This window comes from Schistocerca cancellata, chromosome 1 (assembly GCF_023864275.1).
Source record: "Schistocerca cancellata isolate TAMUIC-IGC-003103 chromosome 1, iqSchCanc2.1, whole genome shotgun sequence".
Lineage (NCBI taxonomy): Eukaryota > Metazoa > Arthropoda > Insecta > Orthoptera > Acrididae > Schistocerca > Schistocerca cancellata.
This window is the reverse complement of record NC_064626.1, coordinates 1004426940-1004441163: the sequence shown is the minus strand read 5'-3', so window position 1 is coordinate 1004441163 and position 14224 is coordinate 1004426940. Positions and strand designations below refer to the sequence as shown.

Genomic DNA, 14224 nt, shown 5'->3' with positions numbered 1-14224 from the left:
CCGACTTGCAGGGTTAGCACTCCTTTGGAAGGTAGGAGTCGAGGTACTGTGGATGTAAAGCTTTGAGGATGGGTCTTGAGTCGTGCTTGGATTGGTCAGTTGGCAGAGCATTTGCCAGTGAAAGGCAAATGTCACAAGTTCGATTCTTGATCTGGCACACAGTTTTAATCTGCCAGGAAGTTCCAAGTAATACCCTTCTCTTATCTCTTCATAATGAGTTTTCTGCGGACACTCCAGTGCCCCAAGATGACAACAGCCATGTTCGCAGGCTGCACACATACATTCCTGGTTTGATGAACTCTCATACATCCTGTCCGCTTTGAGATGACCCACTAAGTCCTTCGGTCATAATACGAAGTGCCTGGGACTATTTCTAACAGTGACTGAAACGTGGTGCCCAAGATCCCCGCAGTTTGTTAGTTTTACAGGATCTGATCATCGGTGAGTGACTTCAGCTGGGTATGGCATACCTGAAGAAGCTTGTCCACGTATGTCCTCACCAAATTTACGACATTGTTAAGACTAAAGTAAATTTTATATGACATCAGTGTGATGTCTCCTGTGGGTTTCTAATTTTTTGTCCCTTGTGCTTGTATCTAGCACGTGGCAGAGTGAAATTTGTCAGCATAGGCTGTCACTTAGAGCATGATTGGTGGAAAGGCTCCTGTTTATTTTTGGATGTTTAATGAGTGTATTGGAGTAATCAGATAGGTAACAAGAGGCCACAGACTTGCCTGATATGGAGCAGTGTCACTATCATTATGCACCTGCAGTTAAATAAATACTAGGAGGGATGTAAGTCTTCAGTCTCCAACCAATGCCAGTGCAAATTTAGGTGTAGAGTAAACCTATGGTACTTGGTGTGAAAAAAAAAAATCAATCTAAAGGCCAAGATCATTTGCAGCAGAGCATGAAGTGGATACCTACATGTCACATAAATGGGCTTAGTAGCAATATGTTGTCAAAGTGGGTACATGAAGTAGTCTGCAGTCAGTTGCCACAATATTCAGTCTTTCATACCTATGATTCATCACTCTCAGTTTTTGTCATCTCAGTACCAGCAGCCATTCTGTCTTGCAGTATTTTTTGTATTGTATCAGTGAACATGATATTTGTGTGTTCACTTGTAACTTCCTCATAATGCAAGTTAGTTCATTAAAACTGTTTGCTGTGGTGTACGGGAAGGTGACGTCGTTGAGTGACTGTACGAGGATACAGGATGACTTGGACAGGATTTGTAATTGGTGTAAAGAATGGCAGTTAACTCTAAATATAGATAATGTAAATTAATACAGATGAATAGGAAAAATGATCCTGTAATGTTTGAATACTCCATTAGTAGTGTAGCGCTTGACACAGTCACGTCGATTAAATATTTGGGCGTAACACTGCAGAGCGATATGAAATGGGACAAGCATGTAATGGCAGTTGTGACAAAGGCGGATGGTCGTCTTCGGTTCATTGGTAGAATTTTGGGAAGATGTGGTTCATTGTAAAGGAGACCGCTTATAGAACGTTGATGCGACCTATTTTTGAGTGCTGCTCGAGCGTTTGGGATCCATATCAGGACAGATTGAGGGAGGACGTAGAAGCAATTCAGTGGCAGGCTGCTAGATTTGTTACTGGTAGGTTTGATCATCACGTGAGTGTTACGGAAATGCTTCAGGAACTCGGGTGGGAGTCTCTAGAGGAAAGGAGGCGTTCTTTTCGTGAATCGCTACTGAGGAAATTTAGAGAACCAGCTTTTGAGGTTGACTGCAGTACAATTTTACTGCCGCCAACTTACATTTTGCGGAAAGACCACAAAGATAAGATAAGTGAGATTAGGGCTCGTACAGAGGCATATAGGCAGTCATTTTTCCCACGTTCTGTTTGGGAGTGGAACAGGGAGAGAAGATGCTAGTTGTGGTACGAGGTACCCTCTGCCATGCACCGTATGGTGGATTGCGGAGTATGTATGTAGATGTATATGTAGATCAGTAGTTGTTAGCATCCTACTTAAACAATGAATTGACATCATTTAGTTTCAATATGGTGGATTTAGAGAATTGTGGGCAGAATTTAACAGATTGTAAATTGTGCACTGGAAATGTGTATGCTGAGTAAGTGGATTAAGAAAGGAAAAGACCCACTGCAGTTTAACAATGAAATTCAGTAAATGCTAAGGAAGCAAAGGCTGTTACTCTCTCAATTCAAAAGAGAATCCACAAATGATGCCAGGCTAAAATTGTTGAGATTTGTGCATCTGTAAAAAGAGCGATGCATTAAGTGTACAACTACAACCACTGTCAATCATTAAGAAAAGATCTTACCAAGGACCCCTGAAAATTCTGGTCTGATGTAAAGTCGCAAAGTTCTGTATAGTTACTCGTTGACCAGTCTGGTGTGTCAGCAGAAGATAGCAAAAGGAAAGCTGAAGTTTTAAATTGGGTATGTAAGAAATCATTCACACAGGAGAACAGTACAAAACTTACCATTGTATGACAATCACACAGACTCCCATACCGAGGACATAGTGATAGGTGTACCTGGCGTAGAGAAACAACTGAAAGCGCTGAAAGTAAATAAGTCACCAGGTCAGGGTGGAATCACAGCTGTTTCACAAAGAGTACTCTATGGATAGGTCCCTTACTTAGGAGGCATTCATCATGAATATCTTGTCCAGCTCAAAATCCCAAGCCACTGGAAATAAAGTGCAGGTGATTCTTGGTTGTAAGAAGGGTAGAAGAATGGACTGCATCCCAGGTGATGCCGCTTTGTTGGTGCAGGAGGGCTTGCATGTTCCATCGAAGTCAAGAGCTGTACTGGTGGTAGTGTAGCTATTGGCAGGGTCACCCAAGCCAGAGTGGTCATGACACAGGAGCCAGACAAAAATGGGGTCCCACAATATAGGGCATGGAGGGCTCTTAGAGGTGTAGTGGAGCCAACTTCCCTAAAGGAGTAAACACAACACAAATCCTGGTCTCCAAGTTGGGGGTTGGGCAAGCAGCTAACAACTCCTTCCTGTAAGCCACACCGGTGCATGGACGATGACACAGCACTGTTAATGGGAAAGGCAAAGGCAAACAAAAAAGGAAAAATGATGTTGTTTATTGTAAGCTGGAATGTAAGATGATTACACAGGACAGGGGCCTTGAGGTCATTGCTAAGAACAGCTCAATAAAAACAAGGCTGGCATAGTTGCACTAGAGGAAAGCAACCATGAATTTGGTACAGGGTTCAGAGTAAGACAAAAATTTAAACAGATAGTGTGTGGACTTACTGAAATAACATCTAGAATCTCACAAATGAGTTTGAAGACCTGATTTGCAAACTATTCATTGATCAATGTACATGTACCTACAGAAGTAGCAGGTGACCGGGATAAAGACACTTCTATGAGAACCTCAAGGGAGCCTATGATGGATGCCATAGACATGATATAGAAATAATTATTGGAGACCTCAATGCAAAGATTGGAATAGAAGATCATTACCGTCCAGCAATAGGAAAGCATAGTTTCCATGAATACACAAATGAACAAGTGATAATGGACACAGAGTTGTTCAGTTTGCACTATCACGTAACATGGCTGTAGGTAGCACTATGTTCCCACACAAAAGGATCCTTAAAGCAACATGGTGTAGCCCTGATTGACCTACCTTCAACCAAAACAGTGATGTAATTATTGATGGCAGACATTTCTAAAACTTACTAGATGTTCGTACCTGCAGAGGAATTAATGTGAATTCAGCCTACCACCTTGTAATTGCGGAACCGAGAGCTCAAGTATCTAATGTAAGGGAAGTGAAAGGAGCACCTCAAAGAAAGTATATGGTATTAAAGCTAAAAAATTTAAGAGCTTGCTAAAACGTACTCAGAGAAGGTTATGAGAGTGTGAGTGATACTCTGGATCAGGAATGTAGTGCTTGCAGGGACACAATCATTAAGGCAGCAGAAGAGGTGTTAGGGAAAGAAGGAAAACAACCAAGGAATTCCTGGTTTGAGGAGGATTGTAAGTCACAAGAGAAACTTTGCTTATAGAAAAAAGCTTGAGAAATCATATACATGTTAAGTGGAAAGAAATTATCAAGGTAAAAGGGAAGAAGAGAAGAAACTGCATGAGAAGAGGAAAAGGGAATGGGAAAGAAAACAGATTGAAGAATTGGAGACAATTGGAAAAAAAAAACAAATGAGATCAGAAAATTCTATCAGAAAATTAATAGAGAAAGAACACGCATATTAATATATGTAAAGGTAAAAATGAGGAATTACTAACTGATCACCAATAGATATTGGAATATGGCTAGAATACTTTAGTGAACTGTTGGATGCTCCAGAGCCCCCTATTGAAGAGATCCTAACCCACCCAGAAGAAGATGTTGAGACGATAGTCCCTCCAACCCCCTCCCCCCCCCCCCCCCCCCTCTCTTTCAAGGAGAAGTAGACAAAGCAATAGCCCAACTGAAGAACAATAGAGCACAAGGAACTGATAATATAACATTGGAATTATTGAAAGCTGGAGGAGTTGGGTTAAATCACAGGATATACAAGATTTTGTGCTGTATCTGGGAAAAGGAAGAGTTGCCAGAAGAATGGAATGTAGGTATAGTGTGTTTGATAGACAAGAAAGATGATATATTTAAATGCAGCAACTACAGAGGCATAACACTCCTAAATATTGCATATAAAGGATTGTCAAATATCTTGTTTAATAGACTCTCACCCATAGCAGAAAATGTTATTGGAAGTTATCATTGTGGATTCAGACCAGGAAAGTCAACTGTGAACCAGATATTTAGTCTCCGCCAATTAGAAGAAAAGACCAGTGAATTTAATGTCGGTGTGCACTATCTTTTCATTGATTTCAAATCTGCATATGAAACAATAAATAATGGGCTTTCATGCCTACTCCTCAAGCTGGCACTCGAGAAAGTGGTTCGGGAATTGGGTATGTAGACAAGAGGTAATATCTACTGTAAGTCCATACAACTGTTGGGATATGCAGATGATTTAGACCTAATGAGTAGAACCTTTAGAGATCTGCAAAGTGACTTCCCAGGTCTAAAGCTGAGGGCAGAGAAGATGGACCTGAAAATTAATGAAGGAAAGACCAAGTATATGTATAATGGTACAAATCAACATTTAAGTCCCATAGTAATCCTCGATGGAATGACTTTTGAGCAAGTGGACTGCTTCACTTATTTGGTGGCAAAGATAGAAGCAAATGGCTGCACTTCAAATGAAATTATCGCCCGCATAAGTGCTTCTAATCGATGTTGGAATGCTGCAACATTTTAAATCCAACCTTCTATCACAAGAGACTAAGTGCCAGCTCTACAAAACACTGGTACGGCCAGTACTTATGTATGGTTTAGAAACATGGATGATTACAAAGTAGGATGAAGGGAGACTGAGATCACACGAAATAAGTATATTGAGGAGAATCTTTGAATCTGTGTATGAAAGTGGAAGTTGGAGGAGGCAAAGGAATGACAAGCCTTATGACAGCTATAAGGAGAGTGATGTGGTAAAGTTCATAAAGTTGTGTAGATTGAGATGGACTGGACATGTAATATGACTTGATGAGACAGATTCTGCAAGGAAAGCCTGGTGCAGTGAACCTTGACGAAGAAGAACAAGAGGATGACCAAGGTTGAGAAGGATTGATGAGATTGGAGAAGACGCTGCTCATGTCAATTGTTGTAACTGGAGATCTAAAGCAAGTCCAGAGAGGAATTGCGGAAAATTATTATGGAGGCCAAGCCCCTTCCTGGGATGTAGTGCCAATGAAAGAAGAAGAAATGAATGAACCCACAAAATTACAGATCAATATCTTTAACATCGGTTTGCAGCAGAATTCTTGGACATATTTTCATTTCAAATATAATAAATTTCCCTGAGACAGAAAAGCTTCTGCCCACTAATCAGCGCTGTTTCAGAAAGCATGGCTAGTGTGATACTCAGCTTGCCCTTATCTTACACGATATCACATGAACTATGGATGAAGGGCAACAGGCAGATTCCATATTCCTACATTTCTGAAAAGGATTTGACACAGTGCCCCTTTGCAGGATGTTAACAAAGGTACGAGTATACAGAATAAGTTCACTGATATATGAGTGGCTGAAAGACTTCTTAAATAACAGAAATGTGAATGGCTTGAAGACACCTTAAGTAACAGAACCCAGTATGTTGTCCTTGGCAGTAAGTGTTTATCAGAGACAAGGGCACCATCAGGACGGTAAGATTGCTGTTTCTTTCTAGATACATAAATGATCTGGCAGACCGAATGAACAGCAGTATGTGGCTGTTTGCTGTGACGTATAGGAAGAGGTCCTCATTGAGTGATTGTAGGAGTATACAAGATAACTTGAACAAAATTGCTGATTGGTGTGATGAATGGCAGCTAGTAGCTCTAAATGTAGAAAAATCTAAGTTAATGCAGATGAGTAGGAAAAACACACAGGTAATGTAGGAAGGAATACTGTATTAATAGTGTGCTGCTTGACAGTCACATGATTACATATCCAGGTGTAATGTTGCAGAGCAACATGTAATAGAATGGGCTTGTAAAATGTAGTAGGGAAGGCAAAGGGCCAAATCCTGTTTATTGGGAGAATTTTAGGAAGGCAATAGTTCATGGGTATAATGCTGAACTACTCCTGGAACAGGGAAGTTGGTTCCTGCAGCTGGAAAGCCAAAAGACAGTGGTAGAGGCAGATGCAACCACAATGCCCTCCACAGCACACAAGAAACTGGCAACTTGTCTGTAAAGGAGTTCACATAAGAAGGGATCCACACCAGGTTGGATTAAAGGAAGACATTGGAATAAATCAGAGGTAAGGTGCTAGATATGTTACCAGTAGGTTAGAACAGCATGCAAGATGCTTTGGGAACTCAAATGTGGTAATCTGTGGAGGGAAGGCGACATTCGTTTTGAGGAACGCTATTTAGAAAATTTAGAGAACCGGCATCTGAAGCCGATTGAAAAACGATTCTGCTGTTGCCAGTATATGTCTCGTGTAAGAACCACAAAGTTAAGAGAAAACAGGGCTCATATGGATGCATATAGAAGGTCATTTTTCCCTTGCTCTGTTTGTTGTTTGTGAGTGGAACAGGAAAGGAGATTACACTAGAGGAACAGGGCACCCTCCGCCACGAACATAATAGAGGATTGTGGAGTATATATATATAGATGTAAGTCTAGATGAAGTGACACAACATAAAATAGGTGTGCAGTTTTAGTTTTAGCTGTGCAGGTCTCATCCAGCCAACACCTTGGAAATAGGGATGTATTCCAAAAGAAGCACCAGAAGTGTACGACAATAATGATAGTATTTAAATTGGTTTGGCTTTGCTATTAGTTCCCAATCTAACAGCTATTTCGGAAATCACTACACATTCTGAAGGGAAACAAAAAGAAAGTATACTATACACCACTTGATAATGTCACTCTGCAAATTGAAGTTAATGAATTTTTTGTATGAAATAATTTGTGTTCAGTTCGTATGTAGTTCATATTTTTTTTCACAAGAGGCACCAAATATCTGACTTGTAATTGTGACATGAAGTCAGACAGGAAGAATGCAACAATATTGCAAATTGGTAGAAGTATTGCACAATTGTTCTATTGGCCACTAAATAAGAAGCCACTAGCTGATAAACTAATGACTGTTTGACACTTTTCGGTTAGAACACATCCTCAGATTATCTGCAGACCAGAAATACATAAAAAAATCATCAAAATTAAGCAGCTGAAATACACACCATGAACATTTTGGCAATCAGATATACACTCCTGGAAATGAAAAAAAGAACACATTGACACCGGTGTGTCAGACCCACCATACTTGCTCCGGACACTGCGAGAGGGCTGTACAAGCAATGATCACACGCACGGCACAGCGGACACACCAGGAACCGCGGTGTTGGCCGTCGAATGGCGCTAGCTGCGCAGCATTTGTGCATCGCCGCCGTCAGTGTCAGCCAGTTTGCCGTGGCATACGGAGCTCCATCGCAGTCTTTAACACTGGTAGCATGCCGCGACAGCGTGGACATGAACCGTATGTGCAGTTGATGGACTTTGAGCGAGGGCGTATAGTGGGCATGCGGGAGGCCGGGTGGACGTACCGCCGAATTGCTCAACACGTGGGGCGTGAGGTCTCCACAGTACATCGATGTTGTCGCCAGTGGTCGGCGGAAGGTGCATGTGCCCGTCGACCTGGGACCGGACCGCAGCGACGCACGGATGCACGCCGAGACCGTAGGATCCTACGCAGTGCCGTAGGGGACTGCACTGCCACTTCCCAGCAAATTAGGGACACTGTTGCTCCTGGGGTATCGGCGAGGACCATTCGCAACCGTCTCCATGAATCTGGGCTACGGTCCCGCACACCGTTAGGCCGTCTTCCGCTCACGCCCCAACATCGTGCAGCCTGCCTCCAGTGGTGTCGCGACAGGCGTGAATGGAGGGACGAATGGAGACGTGTCGTCTTCAGCGATGAGAGTCGCTTCTGCCTTGGTGCCAATGATGGTCGTATGCGTGTTTGGCGCCGTGCAGGTGAGCGGCACAATCAGGACTGCATACGACCGAGGCACGCAGGGCCAACACCCGGCATCATGGTGTGGGGAGTGATCTCCTACACTGGCCGTACACCACTGGTGATCGTCGAGGGGACACTGAATAGTGCACGGTACATCCAAACCGTCATCGAACCCATCGTTCTACCATTCCTAGACCGGCAAGGGAACTTGCTGTTCCAACAGGACAATGCACGTCCGCATGTATCCCGTGCCACCCAACGTGCTCTAGAAGGTGTAAGTCAACTACCCTGGCCAGCAAGATCTCCGGATCTGTCCCCCATTGAGCATGTTTGGGACTGGATGAAGCGTCGTCTCACGCGGTCTGCACGTCCAGCACGAACGCTGGTCCAACTGAGGCGCCAGGTGGAAATGGCATGGCAAGCCGTTCCACAGGACTACATCCAGCATCTCTACGATCGTCTCCATGGGAGAATAGCAGCCTGCATTGCTGCTAAAGGTGGATATACACTGTACTAGTGCCGACATTGTGCATGCTCTGTTGCCTGTGTCTATGTGCCTGTGGTTCTGTCAGTGTGATCATGTGATGTATCTGACCCCAGGAATGTGTCAATAAAGTTTCCCCTTCCTGGGACAATGAATTCACGGTGTTCTTATTTCAATTTCCAGGAGTGTAGAAAGACAGTATGTAACAAACTAAGCTGTCATGGCAGATTAATGGATTAACTCCTGTTCAATGTATTCATCACCACCGTCTGGTGGCTTATATGGTCTTCCAAGTTATCGCATTGTAGCTAGTCAGTTAGCATGCCATGACAGCTTTGTTTGTTACATACTGTCTTTATATATCTGTTCACCAAGATGTTCTTGGTGTGTATTTCAGCTGTTTAATTTTGATGTTACTTGTAGTTTCATACTTTTATATATTCTTTGTATAATTACATTTTCTGTTATTTGCTATGTATTTCTGGTTTGAGGACAATCTGAGGATCTGTTTTATCCAAAATGCGTCAAATAAAGTCATTATTTTATCAGCTGGTGCCTTTTTATTTAGTGATGAATAAAGCAGCTGTGCAGTACTCCTATTGACAACTCTGATGATTTGAAGATTGTTCATATATTATTCAGAAGAAACGATACCTTAACCTGTGTCATTTATTCTTCTGTTGGAACTAATACTGAAGTTTAGTTCAGTTCAACACTTTGTTTAATAACGTGACTAAGAACAACACTACACACAGTACAGTTGTTATTAGGTGACGATATTCAGGAGGCCAAGCAACAGTGGCAGATTGTTCCAAATTTCGACCAATTCAAAACCAGGGGACCAGAGCTCAAAAAAATTTATTACATAATGTTTGTAAACACTACTTGAAAGCCAACACCTTGCCATTGTCATTGTATTGAATTTACACTTTTTGTTTGTTTTCTTTAACATTGTTTCATTAAGCATAAATGGCAGGAATTTTGGTATTTTGATGATGCAGAGATGAGTGGAAATTAATGTTCTTAATATAGAGAAGTTGAACGAACTGATAAAAATGTCATAAACAGCAGGAAAACATTAATTCTGGGAATGTGAAGTGAGGTTATGGTGAAGTCATAAGAGCATTGAAATTTATGTATTTTCAAGTAAAAAAATCAGCACCTTGAGCAACAAGATAAGAACTGTTTGGAATATAGTGAAAAAGACATGAGAAATCTATCAGAAAAATGAGAAAATTTCTTTAACATTTGGAGTGTGATACCTGGACCCCACGCAAGCACACTCCCCCCTTGCATTTCCAACAATGTCTGTATCCCATATGGGCTAATGTGTACCTGTTGCCAGGAGGATATTTCAGGTGTTGTCTAAGCTTCTTTGGAGAACAACAAATACAATCCTTTGTAGCTTGTTTGTGGGTGGATACGGGAAGAGAGAGGAAGGGTGGGAGGGGGAAGCAAACATCTCAAAACTTCTTAGCAGTTTATGTGTGTGTGCCTGAATAGGAGTTGAATATGGAACTTTCCTGTTTGTGGGCAATGCTTTTACTGACTAAGCAATCCTGGTGCAATTCGTGAAGCTCTGTACTGTCACTTCATGAAGAAAGGATATTGTGGTGGCGTAGCATAGCCAGTGGTTAAAAAAATACTTTAAATTTGGTTTTTAGAGTCTGTGGGTACAGTCAACCCAGACTGTTCATGTGATATTACATTAAACATCCAATGTTGTTGGAAATTGTCCTTTTGGTTCTTCTTACTAACAAAATATTATTTTAAGTGTAACTTTGTGCACCAAAACTATGGGGCAATCTCATATTATTGTTTGTTGATATTCGGTTAAGAACATTTATTGACCTTGGCAGCAAAACCATAAGCTTGATTAAATAGATGTGACTGCTGTACTGTGTTGCAGCACACAGTGCTAACTCCACTGTTCACAGCTATAAAAAGACTGAAAATATTTACTAGTAAAAAACACAGTGTGGAACAATTCATTAAAACTGTAAATATTTTCAGAAACACTAGAGAAAATGCACTGGGTAACTTTCAGCAGGCACCCCCTGTATTCAGCATATTAAACTGTGCCAATAAATTCTTATCTTCGGTTCTATTCCTCACCGGCATGCACCGCAATGTGCATGATCTCTCTCTCTCTCTCTCTCTCTCTCTCTCTCTCTCTCTCTCACTCATTCAACCCCTCTCACCCCCCCCCTCTCACTCATTCAACCCCTCTCACCCCCCCCCCCCCCTCTCTCTCTCTCTCTCTCCACACACACACACACACACACACACACACACACACACACACACACACACAGAGTTATTTATTGGCATTTATTATATTGCTTCGTACCAGTTAATTACTATGTTTTAAAAAATTGTAATGCATTTCTGCCAGGTTGTGATAAAACAATCCACGAGTATATTTTTATTCCTTACAGAGCTTGCCGACTTAAGAAGAAAGCTCAACATGAGGCTAACAAGTTGAAATTATTTGGACTGGAAAATGAGCACAGTAAGTGAAAAATACCTTTACATACATTCTTCAGGAATTGCTCAAGTAAAACTAAGTTTACAGTAATTATTTCTTAATTAATTCAGGTTTTGTTTTTGGCACGAACTTTAGTATGTTAAACCTTCATAAGCTGTAAAAAAAAATGACTAACTTTTGTTTATGGCAGGTTGCAGATTGATATTTTTTAATCTGCACTTTTTATGTCAAGTATCCATGATACTTTTGTTGCAGAGTTGTTAAAAATGATGTATTTTATTTTTTGGCTGTATCCAAGGAATAGCTGAAATGATAAGCAGAAAAGCAATATCAAATGCAGGGTCTTCCTTTAGCAAAGCATGTCTTACACAAACAGACTGTCTGGTCAAAATCTGCTACTTGGTAAAGCCTGTGTTACACAGACTGGTCAAAATCTGCTAGTTGTGAGGGTGCAAGTCATGTGCTTGCACATGAATCAACCACCTACCACATTGCAAGTGGGGCACTGACATCACACAGAAAGAGGAGACTGCGGTATCGTCTGCTAACATTGGGAATTACCCTAATCTTGCTGCACTCACTCATATTATAGTAGTGGATTTTGTACCTTTGTCTCTTTCTTAATCTTTATTTTATTGTTTGTTTTGGTTTTGTGATAAATTGCAAAGGTTATGTGAGGACCTGATATTTTTCCTATTACTGTTCTCCCACAAGAGAGACCGAACATCTAAAGGTATTTAGGTTGTACAAGAAATGGACAAAGAAAAAGCCTGTACTGTGCATAAAAATTCTGCCTCTGTAGTCTTTTAAGGATTCATGCCTTACTCTTGTGATGTCATGTGTGTTTCATTTAGCATCTCTCTCTCTCTCTCTCTCTCTCTCTCTCTCTCTCTCTCTCTCTCTCTCTCTGGTCCTTAACTTCTTTTACTTTTATTTTTCTTTAATCAGTTTTTCATTAAATGTTTATTTATGGAGACTGTATGAGGGGTAGTCATATAAAACTTTACAGGGCATTGACAGAAATATGGAAACACTAAAAACACAACACATTATGATGCCTAATATGGTATGGTGTAGGAAAACCATTGGCTTTCATAACAGCCTTCAGTCATTTCAGAATGGATAAATACAGATCCTGTTTGGTTTCCCAGGAAATCTTGTACCATTCTTCCTGCAAAATATTGGCAAATTCGGGTAACAATGATAGAGTTGGATAACAATCACACACCCTTCTCTACAAAGTGGTCCACAAAGCCTCAATAATATTGAGATGTGATGATTGTGGTAGCGAGGGGAGATGAGACAGTTCATCCTCTTGCTCAAAAAATCCATCGTGGAAGGTGCAAACTCTGTGAACAAGGGCCAGCCATCTTGGGACACTGCATCACCTTTGGGGAAGAAACATTGTCGTATGGGATGGACATCACCAGCCAAAATGGTCACATAATCCTTGACAGTCATGCACCTTGCTGAGTACCTGTGGGGCCAGTGGAACACCATGAAGTGGCTTCCCAAAACATCACTGAACCCTTGGGACATAAGCTTGGTCAGAAGTTGGAATCTTTGCAGCAAGATTCATTGGACCAAATAACTCTCTTCCATTGCTCCATAGTCCAGGTTTTGTGGCTTCAGTATACTGTTTTCCTGTTACGGGCATTACGGAGCTCCCTTCATATTGTTTTGGAGCTGATGGTTCGAGAGTGTGACATTCAGTTCTGCAGTGACTTTTGCAGCTATGATGCTTGTATTTCTTGTCACAGGTGTCTTCAGTGACCGTCTTATGTCAATCACTCAACACACATTTGTGTCCAAGCACTGATGTAGGGAGTTGGGTTTTTCCATGTTCCCTGTATGTGGTATACATTTTTGACTTGGTGCCCCTTGAAACACCAAAGACTTTGGCTGCCTTGGTTACAAAAGCACCACCTGTGAGCATCAACAATTTTCTCAGGTTCAGATTCACTTAGCTTCGACATAACACCTTCACAACTACACAGAACACTGTGCCGACAACATCTGACACATGCAACATATTGATGACATTGCACAAGTGTGTTTCTTGGTCAAATACAACAGTACAATCTGAAGGCTTGGTTAGCACCTGCCGTTATGTTCAAACGTGCATTTTTCATGCTGTTTCCATGTTTTTGTCCAATTCCTGTATAATTTGTTTTCTGCCCCAACAATAAACATGTTGCAACTCTTTCACATCCACCCAGGTTGCAAAAGAAGTCATCTCGCTTGGCCTGATACATGTGTAACATTTCCGCTTGGCTGAAAACAAATTACTACACAGTATTCCGCTTTATCAGTGAGTGTATCATTTTGTTTTGGCTCCTTTGCGGCATGCTATCATTCTGAGGCATGAGGATTTAAATGTGTACCAGGACTTGCAGACATGTAACTGAAAAGAAATAAGAAATTATGTAACATTATATTTTTGTGGTTATAATTGATGAAGTTTTATAACCACATCTCTTATACCATGTCAAGAGGACATAATCTGAATTTGAAAAGGTTGATAATAAAGCCAACCAGTTGCAAAGCAAAGGTTTATTTAGCCCTTGATCTAGGTTTTGATACTTAAAAAATATCTTCTTCAGGCGGAGTGGTTTTTGTTACATCACATTGCGGTAAACTACATTAGCTGAAGCCAAGTGGCTCTTGACATATACAAGACATATATTCATATGAAAAACCACAAACATCCACATGCCTTGGCTGAAG

General features: G+C 41.2%; 1 protein-coding gene across 3 annotated transcripts in view; it reads left to right on the top strand.

Moving 5' to 3' along the window:
- LOC126088914 (protein CREBRF homolog) overlaps positions 1-14224 on the top strand; it is a 114107-nt gene that overhangs the window by 65350 nt on the left and 34533 nt on the right. For all 3 annotated transcript variants that reach the window (XM_049906870.1, XM_049906871.1, XM_049906872.1), the window contains exon 6: positions 11448-11521. In XM_049906870.1, coding sequence (XP_049762827.1) covers positions 11448-11521 — 74 coding nt within the window. The remainder of the gene's footprint in view (positions 1-11447; positions 11522-14224) is intronic.